This window comes from Melopsittacus undulatus, chromosome 5 (genome assembly GCF_012275295.1).
Source record: "Melopsittacus undulatus isolate bMelUnd1 chromosome 5, bMelUnd1.mat.Z, whole genome shotgun sequence".
NCBI classification, from domain to species: domain Eukaryota; kingdom Metazoa; phylum Chordata; class Aves; order Psittaciformes; family Psittaculidae; genus Melopsittacus; species Melopsittacus undulatus.
In genome coordinates this window covers 36,345,651-36,373,057 of record NC_047531.1, presented here as the reverse complement: position 1 = coordinate 36,373,057, position 27,407 = coordinate 36,345,651, and the positions used below count along the sequence as shown (strand labels likewise).

General features: G+C 45.0%; 1 protein-coding gene across 1 annotated transcript; it reads left to right on the top strand.

Moving 5' to 3' along the window:
* Positions 1-7,978: 7,978 nt before the first annotated feature.
* Positions 7,979-25,655, top strand: DHTKD1 (dehydrogenase E1 and transketolase domain containing 1). Its single transcript, XM_013127547.3, has 17 exons — positions 7,979-8,144; positions 10,755-10,910; positions 11,745-11,956; positions 13,753-13,947; positions 14,255-14,524; positions 15,325-15,496; positions 16,188-16,386; positions 17,239-17,551; positions 18,722-18,806; positions 19,479-19,618; positions 19,996-20,146; positions 21,049-21,155; positions 22,133-22,297; positions 22,655-22,737; positions 23,801-23,970; positions 24,478-24,563; positions 25,270-25,655. The coding sequence occupies exons 1-17, from the start codon at positions 7,991-7,993 to the stop codon at positions 25,369-25,371; spliced, it is 2,760 nt and encodes a 919-aa protein (XP_012983001.3). The 5' UTR covers positions 7,979-7,990; the 3' UTR covers positions 25,372-25,655.
* The last annotated feature ends 1,752 nt before the right edge of the window (positions 25,656-27,407 follow it).

The following is a 27,407-nucleotide window of genomic DNA, read 5'->3' as shown; positions in this document are numbered from 1 at the left end:
GACGCCCGCCGCTCTCCCTACCGGGGTGTCCGCCGTGTTGCCTGACAGATAGCACCACCACTACTGAGACTGGAACGCTCGGCTGCGACACCCAAGCGCGAATGGAAGAGCAGCGCAGCCATAGCGCTGTCGATACGGCCCCGGCCGGTTCGCAGAGGGGAGCTTCCGACTGGAGGGAGTCAGGCAGAACCTGGGGCAGCCCGGGCTGGGGTCCTGGCGGCCGGCAGAGCTCCTCGGGTTACCGGGAGGCGGCGGAGGCGGAAGCGGTGGGGAGAGGAGGGAGTTTGGTGGCGGGCTGGGGTTGTGCAGGTGTCAGCATGGTGAAATAGAGTCATGGAATCACAAAAGCAACTTGGTTGGAAAATACCGTTAATATCATCAAGTTCATCCATTCTTCGAGCACTGCCAAGTCCACCACTAAACCATGTCCTCTAGAGCCGTATCTGCACGTCTTTTAGGCACTTCCAGGGATGGTGAACCCACCACTGCCTTGGGCAGGCTGTTCCAGTGCTTGGAAACCCTTGTGGGGAAGAATTGTCTCTAATACCAAATCTAAACCTGCCCTGGTGCAGCTTGAGGCCGTTTCCTCTTGTCCCATCCCATGTTCCTTGGGAGCAGAGCCCAGCCCCCTCCTGGCTCCATCCTCCTGTCAGGCAGTTGTAGGGAGCTATCAGGTCCCCCCTGAGCCTTCTCTTCTCCAGCCTGAACCCCCCAGGTCCCTCACCCGTTCCCCATCGTGCTCCAGGCCCTGCACCAGCTCCGTTGCCCTTCTCTGGCCCCGCTCCAGCACCTCAATGTCTCTCTTGCAGTGAGGGGCCCAGAACACAGCGGCGTATTTTTTAGTTATTAATAATTGGTGATTTAATTGCTGTCATCTATTGTGTTTTGCAGTGTAAATCTGGTATCTCCACTTCATCCTGTCCAATCAGTATTCTTGTCTGGACAACCAAAAGCATTTTACAATGGTAAATTTAGTTCAACAAAAACCTTGCAGGTTATGTAAAGTGCTCACAGCTGCAGCACCCAAGCAGTGTCACCTGTCAGGCAGCTCCAGAGTCATCCAGGCTGGAAAAAGCTGTCACCATGCAGAATTTCAGAGTGAGAATCTGGTATTTATTTTACTTTTAGAATACAGATTGTGGCAGAAACTCTTTTCTTTGGCACAGGAAGGCATTTACACCCATGTGGACATACAGTGAACACACACAAGTATTTATTTTTAGCAGGGTCTGTTGTGCTAAGACAAGGGGTGATGGTTTTAAACTAAAAGATGGGACATTCAGGCTGGACACGAGGAAGAAATTCTTTACAATGAGGGTGGTGAAACACTGGCACAGGTTGCCCAGAGAGGTGGTGGATACAACACCCCTGGAGACATTCAAAGCCATGCTGGATGTGGTTCTGGGCAACCTGATCTAGTTGAAGATGTCCATGATATTGCAGAGGTGGTTGGAGCAGATAAGCTTTGAAGGTCCCTTCCAACCCAACTATTTTATGATTCTGTGATGAATGGTGACAGCAGGCACTGTGCTGGATGTATGTAATAAGATTACTCAGCTGTTAAAGACATGTTTTATTCAGAAGCAAGAGTCAGCCCAAATGTAAGACTTTCTTTATTGATGCACAGTTCTGGGTGTTCTCTGCCAAATGGTACAGGACCAGACTGTTTTTTTTTCCCCCCCAGGAAAGAGCTCTCCTCCCTGTTGTTTAATGTCATCACTCATTTTGCCAACATGCCCAAAAATCTCTTTCTAGAAAAGTTTGAAAGGAAGAAGTCATGCTTGTTATTGACAGAGATCATTTAGTTGTCCCTACTACACAAAGATTTAATTTACCAAAATATCTTGAGTCATTGGGCTGATTAAACTTACTCAGTAGAGGAGAGATGATCCATGTGCTGAACACATAAAAAAGGGGGTTAAATGGGGTGAGGAACACCACACTATTGTTGGTGAAGTGTTTTCCAAAGGCACCAATCCTGCAGCCTGCCAGTGGATGCTTTTGAAAGATACTTTTTTTGGGGTTTGGTTTGAAAAGGTGGGCTCAACATGATATTAGGCCTAAGTACCAGTTTCAATGTCAAGAAATATTGGCTTATTTTCTTTTGAAGCATGATATAGCTGCCTTTCCTAATGCAAGTAAGATGTGCTACCACTACAGTTTTGAAAGGAAACAAAATCTTCTGTACTTGTACCACATTTGTACCACATTAGATATTAGGAAGAAGTTTTACTGTGAGGGAGGTGAGACCCTGGCATGGGTTGCCCTGAGACACTGTAGCTGCCCCATCCCTGGCAGTGTTCAAGGCCAGGTTGGATGGGGCTTGGAGCAACCTGCTCTAGTGGAAGGTGTCCCTAGCTGTGGCAGGGGGTTGGAACTGGATGAGGTTTAAGGTCCCTTCCAACCCAAACCACTCTGTGATTCTATGATTCCCCCATAGCTATGACTATGTTGGAACTGCTTTGTAAAGACCATGCAAATAAACCTTGTTTTGCTTTTGTGTGATAGCTTGGAAAACTTTTCCTTATAAAGTACCTTTTTCATTTGTGTATGTACCAATTGAGTTTATCTACTAACATACCAAAATCAAAACCAGGTAGGTCTCACTTCCTGAGTCTTGGTTATAAAGCATGTCTGTCCTTTTTTTAACTCCCTGAAGCAGTTCTTCCCAGCTTTTTCTGTATGTTTCCTCAATTGCTGGCACCAAACATGCACACAGCATGCAGCAAAGAATCACAGTTGAGCCAATACTGGCCTAATGTAAAATCTGTAGGTGTTCTCAGTATTTCCTTACAGCCAAATCCAGAAAACGATCTTTTTTGCAAAGTAATCTAAAATTTATGTGACTTTCTTAGACCAATCTGTTTTATTCCCATGACTTTTGAGATTATTTCTAGTCACTGTTTCCTAGAAAGAAGCTACACGTTGGTCTGTATACTCTTTCATGGTGTACAACCTTGTGTCTTCCTGTTGAAAAATAAATCACATTTGCTTATATTCAGTCCACACTGACCCTCAGATCCAAGATAACCTTCCTTCACCACATAACTCCAGCTGACAGACTTTGTCAGGACTTAATCTGTGGGCAGTTTTTTCAGGTTGATGTAACTACTGAAGTGTCAAGGACTACAGTCCTTTTAGAAATACTCTCAGCTGATAATGATATTGTACTTAAAATATTCACAAAATCATAGAATCACAGACTGGTTTGGGTTGGAAAGGACTTTAAGATCATCCAGTTCCAACCCCCTGCCATGGGCAGGGACACTTTCCACTAGAGCAGGTTGCTCCAAGCACCATCCATCCTGGTCTTGACCACTGCTTGGGATGGGGCAGCCACAGCTTCTCTGGGCACCCTGTGCCAGCACCTCAGCACCCTCACAGGGAAGAACTTCTTCTTAATACCTAATCTAAAATTCTCTTCTGTCGGCTTAAAGCCATTCCACCTTGTCCTGTCCCTACATAACCTTGTAAAATGCCCCTCTCCAGATTTCTCATCAGCCCCTTTATGCACTGGAAGCTTCTCTAAATTCTCCCTGGAGCCTTCTCCAGGTTGAGCAATCCCAAATCCCTCAGCCTGTTTCCATAGCAGAAGTGCTCCAGCCCTCTGGTTCTCTTCATGGCCTGCTGTAGACTTGCTCCTACAGCTCCACATCCTTCGTGTTGCCCTCAAAGCTAGATGCAGGACTGCAGGAGGGATGAGAACAGAGTAGAGGGAGAGAATCCCCTCCCTTGACTTGCTGGTGACACTTTTTGTGATGCAGACCAGGATATGGTTGTTTTTCTGGGCTGCAAGTGCACAGTGCAGTCGTGTTGAGTATTACAAGTTTAGTTTTGCTAGGTAGTCAGCCACATATGATTTAGATAAAAATGACATAGATAAAACCTTGATTTTGAAGCATATCTAGTTTTCTTAGCCAGAACGTCAGGTAGTACTGAATTAACCTCACATGGGAGTATCCTCTAGGACAGGCCCTCTGTCCCAGAAGATGCAGGCCAGGAGAGTTCCCTTGCAGAACCAGAGCATATGCCCTTAGCAGCAGTGTTTCTCCTGGCATAGGTGCCACTTTCTCACATTAGACATGAACTAAAGTCAACAAAACCTCTCATTGACCTAGATAAAGTTACAGCAAGGCTTTTGCCATGTGTTATCATGTCCTACACACAATGATTATTCTGGCAAAAGTCTGAGAAGTACTTTAAATCTTTATTAACTGAATTTTGAATCACAGAAACGAAACCAAGAAGTTGACTTGATGAGATATGTTCCATAAACTCATTCTTAGACTTGATGGAACTGGTTAGTGAACCAATATATGCAAATAGCCCACTACTACTCTGAGATTCGCATTGTGTGACTGAATAATTTCATTTAGTCTTTTGTAACTTTGGGAGGTTTTTAATGTTTAATCCTATTCCTATCAGTGCTAATTGGGAAATATTCAACTACCTATCTGGTTGAATGCAAACCCACATCAATACCTGCTATTTGACTGCTGTTTGCGTAAGAGCTGTGGAAATGTATTTCATCATCATGCAATCTGCCTACAACATTTGTCTTTTTCTCCAAGCACAGAATGGAGATATTTAACCATATCACTTTTTCTGCCTCTCTACTGTGACCTTCACAAAATCATGTAATGGTGCAACATTCTTTTCAAGGTTCCTTTGTTCTAAAATTCTTTGAAAACAATCGATGTGTGAAGTCAGTTCTACCATGCTTTATTCTGTTGGCCACGTCAGCTGTCCTTCTATGGCTGTATCTTTTTGTCTTAAAGGTCATCAACTTTTCTTTTTCTCCCAAATTGACTTTTATAAATCTGCATAAAAACAACCATACAGCCCTCAAGGAACACAAGTGGCCCCTCTGTAGGAACTGTGAATATCATTAAATTCGAGACCAAATGAGTTGTCATAATCAATTCAGTTGTGAAATCCAGTTCCACCTGTTCCTAAAGCATATAACTATGGTTTGATTGGAAGGAAAAATACTCTTTGAATTCCTTGTTGTGAAGGCAGTCTACAAAATAGATTCATGAGCACAACCAGACCTATGGAAAGGCAACTTGCCTGTGTTCTTCCCACTTCTCAGGCCTGCATTCACACAAAGTTTACAGAACCACAGGATGGTTGGGGTTGGAAGGGACTTCCAGAAGTTATCTGGTCTAACGTACTGCTCAAGCACGCCACTTACAGCCAGTAACCCTGGACCATGTCCACACAGCTTTTGAATCTCTCCAAGGATGGAGGCTCCACAACCTCCCTGGGCAACCTGTGCCAGTGCTTGGTCACCCTGACAATGACAAAGTGTTTCCTGATGTTCAGAGGGAACCTCCAGAGTTTCAGTTTTTGCCCATGGCCTCTGGTCCTGTCACTGGGTACCACTGAAAAGAGCCTGGCTCCATCCTCTTCACACCTTCTCTTCAGGTATTTATATAGGTTGATAAAATTCCCTGAGCCTTCTTTTCTCCAGGCTGAACAGTCCCAGCTCTCTCAGCCCTTTCTCATGTCTGAGGTGCTGCAATCTCTTCGTCATCTTCATGGCCCTTCATTGGACTCTCTGCAATATGTCCATTTCTATCTTGTACTCAGGAGCCCAGAACTGGGTGCACGTGAAGCCAAGCGTGGCCTCATCAATGCTGAGTACAGGGGACCTGCTAGCAATACTTGCAGCCTAAGATACCATTTGCCTCCTTTGCATCAAGGGCACATTGCTGGCTCCTCTTCAACCTTGTGTCCACCAGGATCCCCAGCATGTTCTGTGAATGGGGTTGTTCCTCCCCAGGCACAGGACTTTGCACTTCTTTTTGAACTCCATGATACTGCTTTTGGCCCATTTCTCGGGCAAGTTGAGGTCCCCGTGGATGACAGCAAGAGGGATACCCTTTCATGTATCATAACTCCTCCCAGTTTTGTTACATCTGCAAGCTCTGAGGGTACACTTTGCCCCCATCATCCAGATCATTAATGAAGATGTTAAACAGGACTGGATGCACTACAGACCCTTGGGATACACTGCTAGTTTCTAGCCTCCAAGTAGACTTTGCATTGCTGATCACCACTCCCTGAGCCCAGCCATTCAACCAGTTTTCAATCCACCACACTACTTGCTCATCCAACCCATACCTCCACATTTTGTCTATAAGGATCTTACGGGAGACAATGTCAAAGGCCTTACTGAAGTCCAAGTGGACAATACCGACTGCCCTCCCCTCTAGGCGAGTCACTTTGTTAGCTGGTCAAGCATGGTGAGGCCATGCTGACTATTCCTGGTGACTTTCTGGTCCTCCTGTGGTTGTTCATGGTCCTTCTGTGATCTGGAGAAGAGAAGGCCATAGGGAGATGTTAGAGAAGCTCCCAGTGCCTAAAGAGGCAGCAAGAAATCTGGAGCGAGACTTTTCTACAAGGGCCTGTAGGGACAGGACAAGGGGGAATAGCTTTAACCTGAAAGAGGGAGACTGAGATTAAGCATTAGGAAGAAATTCTTTACACTGAGGCACTGGCACAGGGTGACCTGATAAGCTGCCCATGGCAGGGGTTTGGAACTGGATAAGCTTTAAGGTCCCTTCCAACAGAAACCAGTCTGGGATTCTATGACTCAATGAGCTCTGATTCACATGTTTGGAAATGGTTCACAGGCACCTGAAATCTTTAGATGAAGCTTTTAGATTTTGTTAAAACTTTGTTTCTCTATAACTCATGCCTTCTTTTTGGTAGATTTTCCAGAGGAGATGAGGTTATTATGTCTTTCCCAATCTAACCTCTCCCCAGCATACCATACACTGAGGATTAAGCTGTGATACATTTCAGGAGAGCGTTTCATAGGAAGTTTAGGCACTTTCGATGGGACATGCTGGAATACGCTCCTGAAGGTCAAGGATCCAGTGTCAAAGACCCCTGCTCTGGTGTTTGAGTACATCAGTAACACAGGTTTCAAGGTGAGTCTGCCTGCATGTGGAGAGGGGAGGCTTCCCATTTTTCTTGAGTGCTGTGATCTTGGCCTGCTGATTACTCCTTGGGAACTGTGGGGGGAGTTTGGAGTTTTCACCTGTGTCAGTTTTACCTTCCTTTCTCCCTGTAAATCAGAAACCTGTAAATAGGCTCTAGATGAGAAGGAGTAAAAAGCTGGTGCTGAATCTCCTCTCAACTTGGAGCAGTAAATTCAACAGGTTAGATATTCTTACTCCCCACTCAATTTAGTAATTACTGCTGTGCTATATATTCAGCTCAAGTTAATCCCTGTGCTGCTTTATTTACAGCAGTGCAGTTGATGCAGCAGGTAACACCAGTTTGTGCTCGAATCCTTCAGACCTGGGGCTGTAGGTGCAGAGGCTGGAGAGAACAACTCCCAGTGCTTGTGGGTCTGGTAGCAGCGAACTGAGCTGTCTTGAATATATCTTACAAGCTTTTCTGCTTGCCTGAGCCTGCAGCATATTCCATGGCTCTTCTGATTTCTGGAGAGTTCAAAGGGGTATTACTCCTTCCCAAAATGAAGCGTGTCCTTTTCTCTGAGTGCAGCTACCACTGCCTGTGTGGCTGAAATGCTTTTGGCTGGCAGCAGTGAGCTGGACCACAAAAAGAATATCTAATTAGCAGCTACACCTATTTTAATGGTATCTTTGCTTCCACCATGTGAATCTTTAAGTCACTAAGTCAGTGGTGGAGAATTAATTGACCAGTTGCTCCATCCCTGGCAGTGTTAAAGGCCAGGTTGGATGAAGCCTTGGGTGACATGGTTTAGTGTGAGGTGTCCCTGCCCATGGCAGGGGTTGGAACTGGATGATCTTAAGGTCCTTTCCAGCCCAAACCATTCTGTGATTCTAGGATTCTAAGGTGCTGAAAGGCTCCAAGAAGCACCTGGGCGGTCAGAGCCGGAGGACGTGCACACGGACCGGCCCCCTCAGGCTGCGGGCGCGGGGCGGGAAGCGGCGGCTCCACCTCTCTCGGGGGTGGTGGCGGCGGCGGGGCCGGCGGTTGGCTGAGGGCAGCCATGGCGGCAGCGGGGTCTCTGCGTTGCGCTCTGTGGCGGGGCGGCCTGAGGCGTTGGTACCGCACTGAGCGCGGTGTCTACGGCTACAAGCCGCGGAAAGCGGTCAGCAGGCGGATGGTAGAGCTGCGCGGTGCCGCGGAGAGCGGCAGAGCAGGTCGGACACCCCCGTCCACATCTCCCTTCCCACCGGGACTGCGCTGAGGCGAGGGCGGCAGGGCATGCCCCGGGGACGGGGTGCCGCTCGTCCCGCCGCGGCTCGGAGGGAGCCGGGTTACCACAGGGTGGGTCGGGCTCCGCTGGGCAGCCCCATGCTCGCCAAAGGGAGGCGACGGCCCCGCGGACCCTGAAGGGCTCCAGCTCCAAGGGGATTGAACTTTCGGTTTGAAGCGCTTTGTACTTAGGGGGCTGGGGGCGCTTGGATCCGGCCCGCTTGCGCTGGTTCCCTGGAAGCCTGGTGATAGCAAGCCCAGCTCCAGGGGCTGAACTGAATGTGAGTGCACCCGCTGCGGGAGTTAACCAAGTCATGGGCTCGTCTGGAGTTTTACTGCTCATAACAGTACCCGTACCATGCCCCTGTGGTTTTCTTTGTTTATATGAATAGAATCCAAGAGTGATTCAAGTTGGAAGGGACCTTAAACCTCCTCCAGCTCCAACCCCTGCCACAGGCAGGGACACCTTCCACTAGAGCAGGTTGCTCCAAGCCCCTGTGTCCAACCTGGCCTTGAACACTGCCAGGGATGGGGCAGCCACAGCTTCTCTGGGCACCCTGTGCCAGCGCCTCAGCACCCTCACAGGGAAGAGCTTCTGCCTAAGAGCTCATCTCAGTCTCCCCTCTGTCAGGTTAAAGCCATTCCCCTTGTCCTGTCCCTACAGGCCCTTGTCCCAAGCCCCTCTCCAGGTTTCCTGTAGCCCCTTCAGGCACTGGAGCTGCTCTAAGGTCTCCCCCTAAGGAGCCTTCTCTTCTCCAGGCTGACCCAGCCCAGCTCTCTCAGCCTGGCTCCAGAGCAGAGCTGCTCCAGCCCACTGAGGTGCTTGAACTAGCTGAGTATTTGAATTGCTGAGTACAGATAACTGTCTCCTGTTGATGCTTTCAGCTCAGTTTTATAGTAGAAAAATAACTTCAAGCAGAAAAGTCTCAGGGGTAGGAGTGTCATCCCTGCATTAACACTTCAGGAGGCTCTGGTAGGAATTATGCCAGTTGCATACAAGTAGGAGTGCAAGCAGTTTGTTATCTCCTGGACCTGAGTCCCATCTGTAAGCAGCCTCTTTGCTAAGCATGCAAAGGGTTAATATATTGTTAAATCATAATTTTCAGTTGCTTTAAAGAACTTTCTTGCTGATAAGGTGTTGTTGGCACGTGGGAGATGAAAAGGTTCTGCTCTTAAATTGTGGAACCTGCTAGCAAAAAGGACCAGATTTGAACAGGCTGACTGTGTGAATGTAATAGCAGTGCCAGAAACAGGAATATTAGTATGGGGGAAATAACTAAGTGGTCTCAGTAATCACATTGATTTGGAAAATGAAGGTCTTCAGACCCAATACAGTCAGCACACTTTTTTTATCAGCATGGACATTAGAAATGCTTTATTAACTGGGTCATATCATTGATTTGTAGCAGATTCTTGCTATGACTGATGTACAGTTTATCGACCTGGTCTGTGACATGTGCTCTATGACAGCAGCACTGTGTACATGACCTTTCAGTTGGTTGAGTTTTGCGTATATCAGTATTGTTTTTGACATTGATGTGAAATGGTTGTAACTGTGTGTTGCTGGTGTGTGTTGAAAGACATGTCTGCAAATTAGAGTTTTGAGTATGTCTGGCTCAGCACATGCATGTGCTGTCGGGTGGTGGCTCCTGAAGATGCAGGCTTTTTTTGTTGTTTGAATTCATAGGACCTGGCTTATTGTTAACATTGTTATCCTCCTGTCAGCAAGGAACAGGAAAGCCTAAGTGGTATGATGGAGTTGGTTGAGGAAATAAGACTTTGCAGACTGGTAGTGTACCATTCTCAAGTTGGACGTACCTGTTGTAAAGAGATTCCAAGCAAACTTCCTATGGATGATCATATGAAGACAGGCTGAGAGTTGGGCTTGTTCAGCCTGGAGAATGAAAGGCTTCAGGGAGACCTTAGAGCAGCTTCCGATGCCTAAAGGGGCTGACAAGAAATCTGTAGAGGGGCTTTTTACAAGGGCAAGTAAGAATGGGGCAAGGGGGAACTTTAAACTGGAAGAGGGGAGATTAAGGTTAGATATAAGAAAGCAGTTCTTTACTATGAGGGTGCTGAGGCACTGGCACAGGGTGCCCAGAGAAGCTGTGGCTGCCCCATCCCTGGCAGTGTTCAAGGCCAGGTTGGACGGGGTTTGGAGCAACCTGCTCTAGTGAAAGGTGTTCCTGTCTGTGGCAGGGGTTGGAGCTGGATGAGCTTTAAGGTCCCTTCCAACTCAAACCAGTCTGGGATGCTATGATATGATTCTATGAAAATGAAGTAGTTTTGCATATGTTTTCAGGAGCCTAACTGTGAGGGGAGCTGTGGGGGAAATCAGGAAATCAGTGCACTCACTTGAGAATTGGATGGGTGAGCAGATTTAGCAGTTTGATGGGAGCTGTTGTGGGGTGATAAGGTGAAAACTGCTTAGAAGAACTTTCTTTGCAGACAGAATCTTGACGATTATCAGTGGACAGATTACTCCTGTGTTCGTGCTGTAAATGGATGAAATATGAGCACGTGTGTGGTACTGTTCTGCTTTCTTTTTGTTTCAGTTGACCATGCTCTTGCTCGTTTAATAACTGCATACGCTGAACATGGCCACAAGGCAGCCAAAATAAACCCACTGTTTGCTGGCCAAGCTGTTATGAACGCGGTACCTGAAATCCAGAAACTGGCTGATGTTCTTCAGGGGCCTCTCATTACTACAGGTATGTCTGCAGCCTTAGCACAGCATGTTCTCTTCAGGGGTGATTTATTGAGAGGCCATGGCCTCTGCAGAACAGCCAAATATTGAGTGGTGGTTCAATCAGTAATGAACTGTTGGACTGAAAATTGTGAACTTCAGCTTATTTATATGTTGCAGAAATAGTGTAATGAGTGGCTACCTTCTAGCATCTTTGGAAATCATGAAAATTTGTTCTTGTTCTTACAGCTCCTGAAGTTATACATTAATTTCTTGTGTTGCTGTAATATTCTGTGATCTACTATAATACTTAACACTGTAGTGAAGCTGTCAGGGCACTGGGGCAGAAGTCAAAACTTGTCTTTTCTTAGATCTCTTAGATTTTTGCTGTGGCCTTGAACAAGGAGGGTCTCTCTCTGTGTTTTATTTTCTCCATCTGCAAAACAGGTGCTTATGTACTTGTGATGCACCTGGATTGGAACTCATCTGTCTGAGCCATGAGGTACTGAGTGCTGTACTGAGTCACACAAACAGGGGCTTTGTGTCATTCATGTTAAACTCTTTCAGAAAGACATTTTGAGCACTTTACTCGTAATAATTTTTAGCATCTTACTCATAAATAAGCATAATTTAGCTCATGATTTTGAGTACCTTACTCATAAATAAGCAAGAGACCCTCATCTGAGTAACACTGAAGTGTGCATATAAAATGATTTGAGTTTTGTTTTTAAGTGAAGAAAAGGAAGACAAGACATTAATTTATACACTCAAAATGTTAATGTAATTGCAGGACAACAGTTTTGGTCTCAGTGCTTCTCCCTCCTCCCCCAAAGAGCTAAAAACATTTATTTCCCACCAGGGCTTCTAAACATGGGAAAAGAAGAGGCTTCCCTAGAGGATGTGTTGGCTTACCTTGACCATGTATTCTGTGGGCATATTTCCATAGAAACAAGCCAGCTTCCAACTTTGGTGGAGAGAGAATGGTTTGCTAAAAGGTTTGAAGAGCTAAAACAAGAAGCATTTACACCTGAAGAGAAGAAACACTTGTGCAAACTGATGTTGGAGTCCCAGGTGCCTTGTTCACTACTATTGGATTGTGATAGTCGTGAAGTTTGTCATGAGCCCTTTACTGCTCCAGACATTATTCATGCAGGAAAAGAACAGTCACTGTCCTGAAAGGCTTCGACAGTGTGTGCAAGAGGAGAAGTACAAGGTTTTGCTTGAAGAAGTGCTATACGCAAATGCAGTGTATAGCACTTAGTGGAGGTTGTTGCTGTACCTGCTTAGCACCCATTATTGAAACAAATAGTGATACCTTTTGGTTTGTATTGATTACTTTGGAAATTATTTCTAGGAAAATATTTCAAGCCAGTTCCAAACCCCAAAGGCTTTTAGAACTAATTAGAACATGTACTGTGTGTAATATGGATTCTTGTAACACATGGTCTTTATCATCCAGAGACACAAATAATGGCCCTCCAAATCCATGAGTAATCAGTCTTCAAAAGTGAGATTATCTTAGCCTGATCTGACAGCTTATATTAAATGTTACTGCTGGGAAGGGAAGGTTGGGCAGAGCTCTGTGACATCTTGTGCTTTCATGTGGCTGTTCTGTTTTCCTTTCACCCTCATGATAATCTGTATACTACCTTTATAGTATAACGTCTCTTAAGGTTTTGGGAGAACAAAACAGAGTTGGACAGAGGTGTTAGCCGTGTAGCACTGGTAAAGGTGTTTTTCTGCAAAGGAGCATTTGTTCAATGCATTCTGTAGGGAAGTGAAATTTACGTACTTGCAAAATGTTTAGAGAAAATTTATTTCAATGCTTCTGTAGTGTGAATATTTTTCTTTCTGCCCCCCCACCCCCTTTTCCCTGTGTTATCCAGAAGGATGGAAAGGTGGAAGAGCAGGATCTGTGAAGGTGTCCCTGTTTCCAGTTTTTCAAGTGGAAGGAGTGTTAAATATAATATTTACCAATGACTAAACAGAAATATATGGCACATTTTGTATTTTTCTTGCCTCTTTGGCAGTTGGAGGAACTTGAGGGTGACACAGGATGTTGAAACTGGGACCTTGATGAGCCCTATTTTGATTTCAGTATGTCCAGAAATATACTTAAAGTGGAGAATTTAACCTTGACAGGAAAAACTGCTTCTATGTGTGATTAGTTTTGTATACATTATTCCTTAGAACTAAATGTTGCTTAAGTAGAAGGTGTTGAGCAGTTGGCTCAGATCTTTGGTTGTGGCAGAGTCTTTGCTTACAGACTTCGTTTATTTTCAGTCTTCAGTTGTAAAACACTACAGACACATCCAGTGCTTCCAAAACTTTGTCACTTAGAGAGTTCTCTAGGAGTAGATGCGTGGAGTGAAGTGAGGGGAAGATGATGTAAATATGGATTGGTTTCTTTTTCTTCTCTCAAGCATACTTCAACCTGTGTACCAAGGACTGTGTCTATTAGTAATCAACTGGAAAGTTGTGCTTCCCAGCTCTTTGCATCTCAGGATAGTTAAGGTCTATACTGTAAAAGAATACCATTCCTTAATTTTGACCTAAAATAGCTAAACTATCAAGAAATTTGTAAATTGCTCTGGTGATGTGTTTGTTCATGCATCTCCTTCCATGTTAGATAGAGAAAGTTTAGTCCTCAATCCAACATTTTTCTGCTCAAGAGAAGAGAAGCACTGATTTCTTGTAGTCATCATGACTTCTGCTCTTAGACTGTGTGGGTGGAGAATGAGCTGAGACTTTCTAGGCGAGTGCTTAGGTTTGAATGCCTTAAAGGTACAAACATTATATTTCAATTTTATAAACAGAAGACTACTGCTTAAAATAGCCTAATGCTGAACTTTTCCTGGTTTTAATAGGAATTTGATCACTTCTTAGCTACAAAGTTTGCCACTGTGAAGCGTTATGGTGGTGAAGGAGCAGAGAGCATGATGGGTTTCTTCCATGAGTTGTTCAAGATGTGTGCATACAGTGGGGTGACAGATATCATTCTTGGAATGCCTCATCGTGGAAGACTTAATCTTCTCACAGGTTTACTTCATCTTCCACCTGAGGTAAAGATTTATAATCTCATTAGCAGTTGTTTTATTTCAGGTTTATTTGCAATAAAATAAAACTCCAGAAGTTTGTCATGTTGCAAATGCTGGAGTAATAAAAATTAGCTGTGTGAGAGTGTTTTCCCCTCCTGTCAGCACTTCAGCCAAATGTCTGCAGGAGACTGTTAAAAGAACTCTAATGAAGGGATTTATGTGTTCTTACCAGAAGCACCCTGCTATTTCAGGAGTAGGTCCTACAAATGCTTTTCTTTCAATGTGTCAATGAATCTGAAAAGGCATTTTAACCAAATGTGTTTCCATGCAGCTCATGTTCCGGAAGATGCGTGGTTTGAGTGAATTCCCAGAGAATTCTGCAGCCATTGGGGATGTTCTTTCCCACCTGACGTCTTCTGTAGATCTTGACTTCGGTTCCCACAGGCCTGTGCATGTCACTTTGCTACCTAACCCCTCACATTTAGAAGCCATCAATCCAGTGGCCATGGGCAAGACACGAGGAAGGCAACAGACTCTGCTTGATGGAGATTATTCCCCAGAGAGCTCTGCACAGCCTGGAGACAAAGTTATTTGCCTGCAGGTATTTTGCTTATGATTTGTAACTGATCTTTGTAAGACTTCCTGGACTAGCATGTGAAAGGAGGTGGTGTATATAGAAATATCAGTCAAAAGTGAATTAATGTAGAGTATCAAGAACGGGGATCACCTTTGTGGAGAAAGAGGGGGGTGAGGAAGATTTCCAGGTGACATGTGTGATGACACTGGCATTTAAACAATTCTACTTCAAGGTTTTCAGAACTGATTTTGCTACCTTCCTTTATTTTAATAATACTCTGCATTGAGAACCACATGTGCTTTTCCTCACAGACCACTTTTGCATGTAAGCCACCACAGCTAACTGCCTTTTAAATTAAATGGGAGAAGAGCTACCACCAGGTGGGAGTAGGCATTAGTCCCAGTTCACCAGCATTTAACTTTCAAGCAAAGCATGTAGTGAATGCTGTGGTGACTGGCCCTGTTTCATTCAGTGGTCAGTGACTTGCTACTGAATGCTGCAGCTTTGCTGTAGCCACGATACTTGCAGTCACCTATATACTGGTGGGGCAACTACAACAGATTATAGGTCAGCTCCAGGCAGGGATTACATAAGGCAGTCATGTACAGATGTTGACTGCTATGACCTTGTGTTAGCAATAAGCCTAAGTAAATTCTTAAATCATTAAAATGGAAGTCTGAAAGGGGTTAAGAAGTGCATCTAGCTGAAACTGCATCTGTTCTACCTGCTCAACTTAAAAGGTCTGTCTTAATGAGTTATGGATTTGTTTTTCTGTTCCCCAGTGTTTTCTAATGAGATTTTTGCATCTTCTTCCCCTAATGTAGGTTCATGGTGATGCTGCTTTTTCTGGGCAAGGGATTGTTCCTGAAACACTGACCCTTTCTAATCTACCACATTTCAGAGTTGGTGGGAGCATCCACTTGATTGTTAATAACCAGCTGGGCTATACTACTCCTCCAGAGAGAGGAAGATCATCTCTGTACTGTAGTGATATTGGTATGTATAGTTGAATCAGATTCATAGAATCATCATAGAATCACAGAATGGTTTGGGTTGGAAGAGACCCTGAAGCTCATCCAGTTCCAACCCCCTGCCATGGTCAGAGACACCTTCCACTAGAGCAGGTTGCCTCAAGCCCCGTCCAACCTGGCCTTGAACACTGTCAGGAATGAGGCAGCCACAGCTTCTCTGGGCAACCTGTGCCAATGTTTCACCACCATCACAGGGAAGAACTTCTTCCTAATATCTAAATCTATCCTCTTCCAATTTAAAGCCATTCCCCCTTGTCCTATCTCTATATGCCCTTGTCAAAAGTCCCTCTCCAGCTTTGAATTCAGAGTAGTGATAGATCAGGATAAGAAGGAAACAAAACTCCAATTCCCCACATACTCCATGCATATTAATAAGATGAAGGAACTGTGTAGAGAAAGTGTAGGGGAATTTAGTGCTGGTAAAAAAGTTGTGCTCAAACTATCACAAGTACAACAGTTTGAACTAACTGCACTTTCTCTCAGGGGAGACTCCTACAGCTTATCCTAGCTCTTGTCACAGAGAGCATCTTTTGTAGATTTGTTCCTGTTAAATACATGCACATGAGTTGTCTGTAGTTTTTGGCACAGTAGGTGTATGTCAGCTTTCTCTGGAAGGGGTTGGGTGCAATTACTGTTATGTTTTGATTCCCTGGCAGGTAAAATTGTTGGATGCGCAGTTATTCATGTGAATGGCGATGATCCTGAAGAAGTTGTCCGTGCCACACGACTGGCTGTCGAGTACCAGCGCCAGTTCCGCAAGGATGTAATAGTTGACTTGCTGTGCTACAGGCAGTGGGGCCACAATGAACTTGATGAGCCGTTCTTCACAAACCCCAGCATGTACAAAATCATCAGGTAAGGGCAACATCACCTGATGGGGAACCCAAAACCTACCTGTGCCTACACCTGCTCCTACAATAAGAATGTCTGTATAATGAAGATTCTTTGCCTTACTGACAAGTATTTATGCAAGTGGAGCTACACTGTCAGCAGCCCTTGGCTAAGGTGGGAGTTCTTGAATATACAGCTTGATGCCTCTTGGGGAGCAGTCTTGTAGATAGCCCTTGAATTTCAAGTTCATGATTTCCAGTAATCAGAAGGCAAAGATGTCTTGTGTGTCCCATTATCTTCTGTGTAGATAATGTGGAAGAGGGGACAGGAAGCCAGTACAATGTTTGTCTCATCTTTGCTTGGTTCTGCTGGTTCCAATGGGGACTCATCTTGACAAGTATTTAAATGTATTCAGGTTCTTTCTTTATCCCCAGGTTAAAATGCACATGAACATTTACTGGCCAGTGAATTCTGGTGTTTTAGGTGAAGCATTTATGGGATGGATGGCTTGATTTTCAGCTAATACTGAAATCCTACTGTCAATTTGCCTGAAGCAAATACACATGATAGCACAGAGTCAGTCTAACTGGGAGGATTTGTTTGGCTTCTTTATACCTCTAGCTGTGAACTACAGGCACCTTTTAAAATAAAGGAGAGCACTTTTTAAAATAAAGGAGAGCACATATCCAAGAGAGAATTGTTATCTTTCTGGAGGTGCCAGGAAAGCAAATTTGATGTAAATGAGTATAATGTACCAGGACATACTTTATTTTAGTTTTCTGCAGTACGTGACAGTAGTAAGATGGCATTTCCTTGTTCTGCAGTGTTACTGTTTTCAGGCCCAATGTGTATGCAGTTTGTTTCCTTCCCTGACAGATCACGTAAGAGTATCCCGGACACGTATGCAGAGCACCTCATTGCTGCTGGGCTCATGACTGAGGTTGAAGTGTCTGAGATAAAGATGACATACTACTCTAAACTGAATGATCATCTCGTCAACACAACTTCATTTAGTCCACCTCCTACCAACCTGCAGGCTCAATGGAAAGGCTTCGTCGAGCCTTCTGCTACAATCACAACTTGGGACACAGGGATGCCTGTACCTCTGCTGCAGTTTATTGGAGCCAAGTCTGTAGAGGTGCCTGAAGAAATCCAGATGCACAGCCATCTTCTGAAGACCTATGCGCAGGTCCAGAGAACATAATGATGCTTCTAGTCCTGATGCTCAAAGATACAACCTGTTATAGAAAAAACTCTAAACACTGCAAGGCTACCAGTTAGAGAATAACATAGTATTCTTTAGGAAAAACAGCTTGCTCTCTTTTCAAAGCTGAGATTATTTCATTTTCCCTCTGTTTTTTTGAAGACAGACATGTCCTCTCCTCCAGATCTGACCGCATACTTTTGTTATTTCAACCATATTTGGTTGCAATGAAGAAAAAAGCTATAGAAAACACAAATAATAGAAGCTATTATGATCAGTTACTATAGTTTATATAGTTATCTAGTTCATGTATATAGTTATCTAGTTGAAGATGTCCCTGCTTACTGCAGGGGGGTTGGACTACATGAGCTTTAAAGGTGCTTTCCAACCCAAACCATTCTAGGTTTTTATAATTCTCTGATTCTATGATGTACTCTATGGTTATAATGAGTGGCTTATGAGAGAATGAATCAGTAACTTTGTTACAGTGCACACAGTTCCTAAAGCCAGTAGTGAGTGTTCATGTTTTGTATATACAAACATAAGCATAAGCACATGGCCAAGTTTGACAGACAGCTTTTGATAGCTACTAAGTGGGTGTGCAGGAATTGGATTGGTTTGGGGCTGTAAACATTTCTCTTTGATGGGTGCTGACCACATGCAGGTGCCTGGTTGGCAGCTGCAGAGAGGCCGTGAGTTGGGTATTTGGGATGACTGATGTTCTTATGATTTTTTTGCCTGCATTTCTGCAGGCAAGAACAGAGCAAAATACTGGAGACTGAAATACATAGGCCTGGTGTCCTTCCTCACTGCTAACCAGGGAAACCAAAAGTCTGTCAAGCACACTCTGTGCTGAGATTTTTAGTAGTTTCAGACTAAGATCTCATTTGTCAATTCACAATGTGTTGACTGGTAAGTGAACACAGGGGTCATCCATGGCTCGGTGATCCTCAGGATCATAGAGGGCAACCTGCTGCAAGATGAGCTGAACTAAGACAGTGTGTATTCCATTCCTAAGGTGGCTGCAGGAATACAGCATTTCTCTATATGGCATGTTATTTCTTTCTTAGTTTCTACTATTGATCTGTGCCACCAGAAGAGCTACAGGTGGAAAAAGCCAATAGAGTAACTTTTCTGTATTGTTTACTTGTTTAGTCAAGAGTTCGGAAAATGGAGGAAGGAAAAAAGCTGGACTGGGCAACAGCTGAAACTTTAGCATTTGGTTCTCTGCTGTGCCAAGGTAAGAGACATCGAGACAGCAGGCCATGTGCTTTGATGTCATTGAAGTCTAACTTTATACTTCTTAGTGTGTTCTAAGTCTAAAGATTGATCTGATTGATATAAATTTGGCAATTAGCATTTGCATGGTAGTAGGTAGAAGGTAAATATGAATCCTGTATGTCACTAATTGTGGACTGAGTACTAAATGTCTTAAAGAATTATTGCTGCCCCCCCAAAACTCCCCAAAACCATCTATGTGTAGAGATAAGCACATGAGCGATGCAGCTGCCATCAATGGGGCCTCCCAGGTACTTCTAGAGGGTGTTTCATGCTGCTACTTCTTTTCCATCTGCTCTAGCCTGAATTCATATCTCCATTTACATATGATACAGAGTACACACTTCTTGCAGTTTGCTTCAGTAAATTGAACCATTTACCACAAAGTAATTCTTGGCTGCAGAGAGGAGAAAAGAGAAGTGTCTGAGCATCTCTGTAGGCACATCCCACATCTTGGGAGTTGGAGCTGCTGCTGGATAAGAATTCTATCTTGTATTTGATGTTGCTGATGAGGGGAAATCAAAGAAGAGACATAGCAAGAGAAGTAATATTTTAGAAGTGGGAAGTTGTTGTTCTGCATGTTTTCTTTTTACATGACTTGCTAATCCAGTGTGTTGTTTTATTGCTTGGCAAGGGTTTAATGTTAGACTAAGCGGACAAGATGTTGGCAGAGGAACCTTTAGCCAACGCCATGCGATGCTGGTTTGCCAAGAAACAGATGATACCTACATTCCTCTGAATCATATGTCCCCAGACCAGAAAGGTTTCCTAGAGGTAGGTTCTGTGGTCCACAAGACAACCTGCTTCAAGTTATGCTGAAAGAGAATGTGTATATCAAAGCTGCTGAGACATGTAGGTAGCCTGTATGTTTTGGCAACCGACAGATACAGAGAGTAGAAACTGTCAGGTCCCCTTTGTAGTTATCCTTCTTAAATATTTAACAAGGGGTTTTGCTTTTTCTTGAGAGATCAGCTGTTATTCTTTTCCCCTCAGTGTCTTCATTCAAAAGCAAAACCAAGAGGTGACCATCAATTGCCTTTAGGAGTGTGTGTCCTCAGTGTGCTTAGCACTGATGTGCCTGGTCCCAAAGGTTCTTAACCTGGGATTGTCTTTTTCCTCACCCACCTTTCCCAACAATTTCCTTTTGTTAGGTGAGTAACAGTCCCTTGTCTGAAGAAGCTGTGCTTGGTTTTGAATATGGAATGAGTATTGAGAGCCCTAAGTTACTGCCAATTTGGGAAGCTCAATTTGGAGACTTCTTTAATGGAGCCCAGATTATATTTGACACTTTCATCTCTGGAGGTGAGTGGACAAGGAGCTAACGTATTTAAAAATTGTTTTCTAAGCACATTTTTAGAAAACACTTAATCTTTAAAGTAAAAGGGCATCATGTTGAGAAAAGAATTCTGTTTTCTCAAAAAGTCTTGTGAGCCTGTGAGTCCTGACTTCTGTGCAGCTTTTCTCTGAAGACAGTTCATTTAAAATGAAAGTCACCCACCCTTGGCAGAAACAGTCCTTCCAGAAGGACGGTTGATTATATTAACAGCCTTTCTTCCCAGCGCCCCCCTTCCCTCCCCCCCAGTTTTATTTTACTGTGTGTATATGGTTGATAGCTTTTTAGGCTGAACCTTTTCGTCACAAGGCATCCGGAAAAATAGTGATTATTTAAAACAAACCAACCCCACAACAATGACTTACAGCCAGCCTCTGAGTTTGACTGTAGCGTCTTTTCTGAGTGGTCAGATAGATGTCTCTGACCTGGAACATGCTGAGGAAATGCAAAGGTGTTTCTGGAGTAGGATATTTGTATGTAAGTTCCCAGAGTTCTGGCATCTAGCCTCAGTTAGGCATCTGCACTCCCTCTGTAATCACAGATGGAAACTCAGAGGCTGCCTTAGCCCACCTGCCTTCACCATGTGTTTGAGGCTGGGATGAGTTACCTTCTGGATTGGAGTGTAATTGCCGAAGTAGCTTGGTCTTCTGGAAGCCCAAAGTTACATGATAATGTCAGGTCATTCTATATGTGCGGTTTCACTGTTGGGAATCCCATGGCAAAACACCAGCAGCGTGCTTCAGGCTTGTAGCTAATGATGTGGAAATTAGCTGAGTACTAAAACCTGAGTAGTTTATGCAAATTTATGTGTTTTGTAGCTGTATGTTCTGTGGAAATCATGTTTTCCTTCCTCCTCATTGTGTGTTTTTAGGTGAAGCCAAATGGCTTCTGCAGAGTGGGATAGTGATTCTACTTCCCCATGGCTATGATGGTGCAGGCCCTGAGCACTCGTCCTGCCGGATGGAACGGTTCCTACAGGTACCCCACCGCACCTTTTAGGTTCACATATCCCCTATCACAGGACTGGCAATCAGTGCTCTGTAAGTCTTGCTGCAAAATGTCCCATTCCTGATGTACCTGCTAGTGACACCAGAAGCTGGTGATACACCAGATTCATACCATCATGATGAGATAGGAACAGTCTGGGATGAAAGTGGAGGAAGAACAGAAACTGTGATGGAAAGGTGTAGGTCTAGATGCGGTGAGGAAGCAGCTTTGGTGTGTGGCAACATGAGGTTTCCTAAAATGAGATCTGCATAGTGCTTGCAGAGGCACTGTGCCCTCTGCAGACAGTCCTAGTGCCACATGCATCAGTACTGCCCACTGTCCTTGTACTCATTGCTGCTCCTCAGCAATGTCACTGTTCACAGAGTCCAGTAGCAAGCCGGAATTGCTGTAGTGCTAGCAGCAGACCTCTAATGAGCACTTCTAATAGAAAACATTTTTGGGGTTGGCATCCAAAACAGTCAGTCACCCTTTTGAGCAACCATTCATAGATCATACAAGCAGATGCTGGACACTATTAAATATCAGTTAGTAAACTTGTGTCACGTTTTAAAAAACACTGAACTAAATATCCACCGTTGTGCCCTTATGACTACAGTACGTAAATGAAACCCTTCTTCTCTGAGTAATGGCTTAAGGAGGGGTTGAGCATGTTTAAAGGAATGTTGCTGTTCTGAGGAAGAAGTCATGACCTCACCACTTAGGAAAACTGTCATGCCCTGGTTACAGTGTGCTGGAAGGAGGCAGTTCAGATACAATCTTACAGTTAAATTGTCTGAAGCCGTTTCTTCTCTTGAGGTTGTTCTTCCCTTGCAATCAATGTCTGAGCTGGGCTATTTGCTCTTCTACCCTAATGCTAGTCAGTGTGCCTTATGTGCCTGGATTCTCTCTTGTGTATTTGGCTCGCTGCTTGCTTCTTGACAAGGTATTGCTGTGTTCCCCTTGTACAGATGTGTGACAGCTCAGAAGAGGGAGTTGATGGAGACCAGGTGAACATGTCAGTTGTCCATCCCACCACCCCAGCACAGTATTTCCATTTACTCCGGCGGCAAATGGTCCGAAACTTCAGGAAACCTCTCATTGTTGCTTCTCCAAAAGTATTACTCAGGCTCCCTGTAAGCTGAAAACTTTTTTCCATTTTGTTTTTCCTCTTCTTCTTCCTCCTTCTCAGTGTTCTCTTCCAGTTTGTTCTCCCTCTGTTTTGGGGTCAGATCAATGGGGTTTTGCCTGTTTGGGGCTGGATAGGTTAATTATTAAAGCTGGGTAGATGTGAGCCAGAAGTAAGGTTGACTCTAGATCTGGTGGTGTTCTTGAGAATCTTACCATCTCACCTTTCATCAGTGGGAATAGGAGGGAGAGGGAAGACACTATCTTTTGTACTTACCAAAATCCTGTCTCGGTATCCTCTCCCCAGCTGTGGCCTGAGGGAAGAAGCAGTAAGATTTGGTAACTTCCAGCTCTCGCCCATGCAGGCTGCTGTATCGAGTGTTGAAGAAATGGCTCCGAGGACAACATTCAAACCTGTCATTGGTGACTCCTCAGTAGATCCTAAAAGGTAGCTGTACTTCCTGAGAGGAAAAGCTCAGAAAGGATGTCCTTTCCATTTGTCTTACCTAACAGCTCAAGTCTGAAGTGCTATGAAAGAGGTGACTTCACGGGAAAATGTTGTTTTACAGGGGGTGACTTAGTTTTTACTTGTTTCTTTCCTTTTCTTCTGCTTACTTGCTGGTAGTTACCCTACCTGTCTGCACAATAGTAAGGTGTCCTGGACTTCAGCTCTTGCTGCTGTGGAGTTGTGACCATAGTTCTTAATCCGATGGTGATGTTCTATGCTGTGTCCATTAGCTGACAGTCACTGGGAACAGCTGTGATGTGAGGAAGAGGTGCAGAATTCTTGTGCTATTGGAACACCCGGGCTGATGAAGTGAAGGCAATAATAACTTTTGCCTGTGCATCTCCCTTTGGATATTAGAGAATCCTATTCACAGTGGGCAGTTGTGGCCTTTGGGCATTTTTTTTACCTCCTAAGGTTCTTACCTGGTCCTTGTCCCAGTGGTACCCAAGTCTGACAGCATCCTTGATGTTTGCATCCTCAGCCACAGCCAAAAGGCTGGAAGTATCTTAAGTGTCTTGAAGTGGTGTGGTGAAGTTGCTTTTGAAGTTGCTCCTTGCTTTTGTTCAGGCAGCCAGGACCTCACTCATTGCTGGAAGGTACTGTGTGTCTCCAGCAGGCATGGAAAAGAGCTGTCCTTTGGAGGTGCTTCTCTTCCTCTCTGGTTTATTCTGTAGAGAGAGCGCATAGATGAGTAGCTTCGACTATGTGGTTAATTTTTAGGTTGTTAAAGCTAAGAGAGATAAATCCCACTGTACCGTAACTTTCTCAGGGCTACTGACAAAACAGGAACTCCGGGCTTTGGCATACTGCTCCCAAAGGGTAGTTGGTCAGCTGTTGGAGGGGAGTAGGAGGGAGGGGAAGGCAAAGAAAAGAAAAGGTGGTCTAGGATAGCAGTAAAGTTGTCTTTAAAGTTTTGCAGGTTGTTTTTATTGAAAGAGTGAAAATATTCTGCACAGAGTATCCGTAAAATGCTAAACTTGGAAACATTCTTACTTCCCTTTAGTGTCACCCGCCTGGTGCTCTGTTCTGGTAAGCACTACTATGCTTTGGTGAAGCAGAGAGAGACACTAGGACAGCAACAGCACAATGTGGCTATTCTGAGACTTGAAGAACTGTGTCCTTTCCCCCTGGAAGCTCTACAGCAAGAGCTGGGCAAATACAGTCGTGCAAAAGGTCAGCGAGATGGTTACCTTTGGGTTTCTACAGTCTTTGAAGCACTGAACTAAATCTGTTGCCTGCCTTTTAGGATGAAGAGTTGTAGTGGCTTTTACCTCTTCGATCTGTCCTCCCATACATTTGGTGTTTCTGCACTGAGATAATACAGATATTTACCACTTGTGCTAAAAAAAGCTTTTCCTTACCTTCCATAAAGCACTACTAAAAATCTAGGAGAAGCATTTTGAGCAGGTTTTGCATTGGTATTTGCAGTCCAGTCCTTTAAGCAGCTTTTGAAAATGGCAGTAGAAAAGCAGAATATATCCACACCCTAATGGTGGATTTACTTTTGGTTTAACTTTAACAAGCTGTGACCTGCAAGGGAATTTAATCTGGCAATCCTTGATTGCACAGATAATGCCAAAACACAAAAGGCAGAGGTGCTGCAAAAGACAAAGCTATTCTTCTTGAGCTGCTCAGAAGATAAATCTGAGTGTTTGTAATGTACCCTTATCCTTCCTTTAGCTTTCATTTGGAGTCAGGAAGAACCAGAGAACATGGGCCCATGGTCTTTTGTGTCACCACGGTTTGAAAAGCAGCTGGGCCTTAAGGTAAGATGTCCCCATGGTGTTTTAGTTTTTAAAAGGAAGTTGGAAGTTCTTCTTGAATGGAAACTTATGTGGTGCTTAAACAAAAAAACTAATCCTGATGCCTAAACTAAATTTGTGTTCTAATTTAAGCTGCTTCTAGAATCACATAAGAGTTTGGGTCAAAAGGGATGTTAAACCTCATCTAATTCCAACCCCCACCATGGGTAGGGACACCATCCACTAGACCAGGTTTCCAAGCCCCATCCAACCTGGCCTTGAATGCTGTGAGGGATGGGGCAGCCACAGCTTCTCTGGGCAAGCTGTGCCTCACCACCCTCACAGAGAAGAACTTCTGACTAAGATCTAATCTAAGTCTCCCCTCTGTCAGTTTACTCTTTATAGCACCATTTAGTGGAGGTGAGCAGGACTGGAGCTTTATTTTACCTGGTGTTTAGTCAGAGTAGATGGGATAATGAAAGATCACAGGTAGGAAACAGCAGGCTTAAAGTGTGTAGGAGGAGAACCCAAAACTGCTATTTACTCTGGCAGAGTCTGCACTACAGTGTTCTTGGAGACATGGTCTTTGGGAGATGCAGGATAACTTCCTGCATTACTCCTAGCTGGGACTGCTCAGTATCTGACAGCAGACACCATGGCATCAGAGGACCTTGAGATGTGATCCTATGTTTATGTTTCATTAATAATTTCCTCCTGACTCCAATTACAGCTCTGCCTTGTAAGCAGACCTCCTTTACCAGCCCCAGCAGTTGGCATTGGAACCCTGCACCACCAGCAGCAGGAAGACATCCTTACTAAGACATTTATCTAAGTCTTCAGACAACTCCTGTGTCAGTCATGGTTGGTGTCACCTCCTGTGAAGAACAAAAGCCAGACCCTTAACACTCTTTAGTTCTCCAAAATGGAAAAAAAGGAACAAGTTCTGCAATAATGCAGTTTTTCATACAGAGGAAGAGCTAGAGCTGAGAGGTGGTGCCTGTTACTGTAGATACTTCTCATTCTCTTGTAGTATTTTTCTACCAATATCTTTTTAAAGTTTAAATAAATAAAAATAATCCAGTCCAGGATGGGTGAGGCTGGCTGTAATATACCTTGTTTCGCCTTGCTGACTTGCACTTGATGGTTTCCTGGGAAGTTGCATGTGTGGAAACAGTTGCTGTTTCCACATACCTGTTAGTGCTGATTGGATAATGAATGCTTTCCCATGTCTGGGAGAGAGCTGTTTCTCTAGCAGAGTGTTGTGGATTTTCTCATTTCTTTTCCTGTCATCTGGGAATGAAATCTGGGCATAGCTGCTGGGTGTGTGAGTGGTTGAATAGGGGGGACATTGCTGGATGACTTTGGAAGTCTTCAGGCACCACTGTTTTTCTCATGTGGAAAAGCAGTACTTTCACATCAAGCTTGCAGGGCTAAAAGCAGGCTTCAGGGATCACGCCATGTCTTAGAATCATGTTTTGTAGAGGCCAAAGATGTTTCTAGAGGCTTGAAGAGTGACACTACCTCCTATCTGAGAAGTTCTCCATTGCATGGATGTGCTGTGAAGCCCCCAGGCATGCCATTGGGAGGGAGAGCTTCAGTGCAGCTTTCGTTGGTGTTGCTGATGCAGATTGCCTGCAGAACACCACTCTTCCGTGATGGCTAACTGCTACCAGGAGCAAGCCAAGGCATGTGCTGAGTTAGAGGTTAACTGTTTCTTCTACTCATGGAGGAGTACATGCACCAGGCAATTTTCCACCTGGGTAACTGAGTAGGTTCCAGTCCTTGGACAGGAGAGTTTTGTGGGCTATTAACACAAGCAGAAGTGAAGCTTTACATGCTGTTAAGATAGCAGAGAAGCTAACTGGGCAGACAGGAAGTGTTGCAGCAGTTGTGCATTATGGGGTGTCCAGGATTTCAGAGAGAAGTATAGGAATGGAAAAAGAAAAGACATCGGAGGAATGAGATGTTAGGTTGAGCTGTTCATTCAAGACAGCAGTAACTTGGTGACAGGGAGAAAACACATCAGGAAAACAAGCTTTTTGTTGAATCACAGAATGGTTTGGGTTGGAAAAGACGTTAAAGCTCATCCAATTCCAACCCCTTACAACGGGCAGGGACACCTTCCACTAGAGTAGGTTGCTCCAACCTGGCCTTGAACACTGCCAGGGATGGGGCAGCCACAGTTGTGCCATCTCTCACCACTACCAAGGAAACGTACTCAAACCTCTCAAAGACTGATAGGATCCGAGCACGGCTGCAATCCAGAGTGAGGAAGAGACGATTGCCTCCTTCCAGGAGGTGGTCTAGTGTGGACAAGGTGGGGCTGTGGCGGTGTGAGGCGGAGCTGTGGCGGTGTGAGGCGGGGCTGTGGCGGTGTGAGGCGGGGCCTTGGCGGTGTGAGGCGGAGCTGTGGCGGTGTGAGGCGGGGCCGGGACGGTGTGAGGCGGGGCTGTGGCGGTGTGAGGCGGGGCTGTGGCAGTGTGAGGCGGGGCTGTGGCAGTGTGAGGCGGAGCTGTGGCGGTGTGAGGCGGGGCTGTGGAGGTGTGAGGCGGGGCTGTGGAGGTGTGAGGCGGGGCTGTGGCGGTGTGAGGCGGGGCTGTGGAGGTGTGAGGCGGGGCTGTGGCGGTGTGAGGCGGGGCTGTGGCGGTGTGAGGCGGGGCTGTGGCGGTGTGAGGCGGAGCTGTGGCGGTGTGAGGTGGGGCTGGGGCTGTGTGAGGCGGGGCTGGGGCTGTGTGAGGTGGGGCCGGGACGGTGTGAGGCCGCTCCCCTCACCGCTCTCGGAGCACTCTGGGAGCGCTGGCACCAGCGGGTCCTTAGCAGTCATGGCTGTCCGCCGGCAGCCTGACCCGCCCGGTGCCAGTGATTGCT

Coding starts and splice junctions, on each gene's coding strand:
- DHTKD1 (XM_013127547.3), top strand. CDS start 7,991: ATGGCGGCAGCGGGGTCTCTGCGTTGCGCTCTGTGGCGGGGCGGCCTG. Junction 10,911..11,744: donor GGGGCCTCTCATTACTACAG/GTATGTCTGCAG, acceptor ATTTCCCACCAG/GGCTTCTAAACATGGGAAAA. Junction 22,298..22,654: donor AAGTATTACTCAGGCTCCCT/GTAAGCTGAAAA, acceptor TCGCCCATGCAG/GCTGCTGTATCGAGTGTTGA.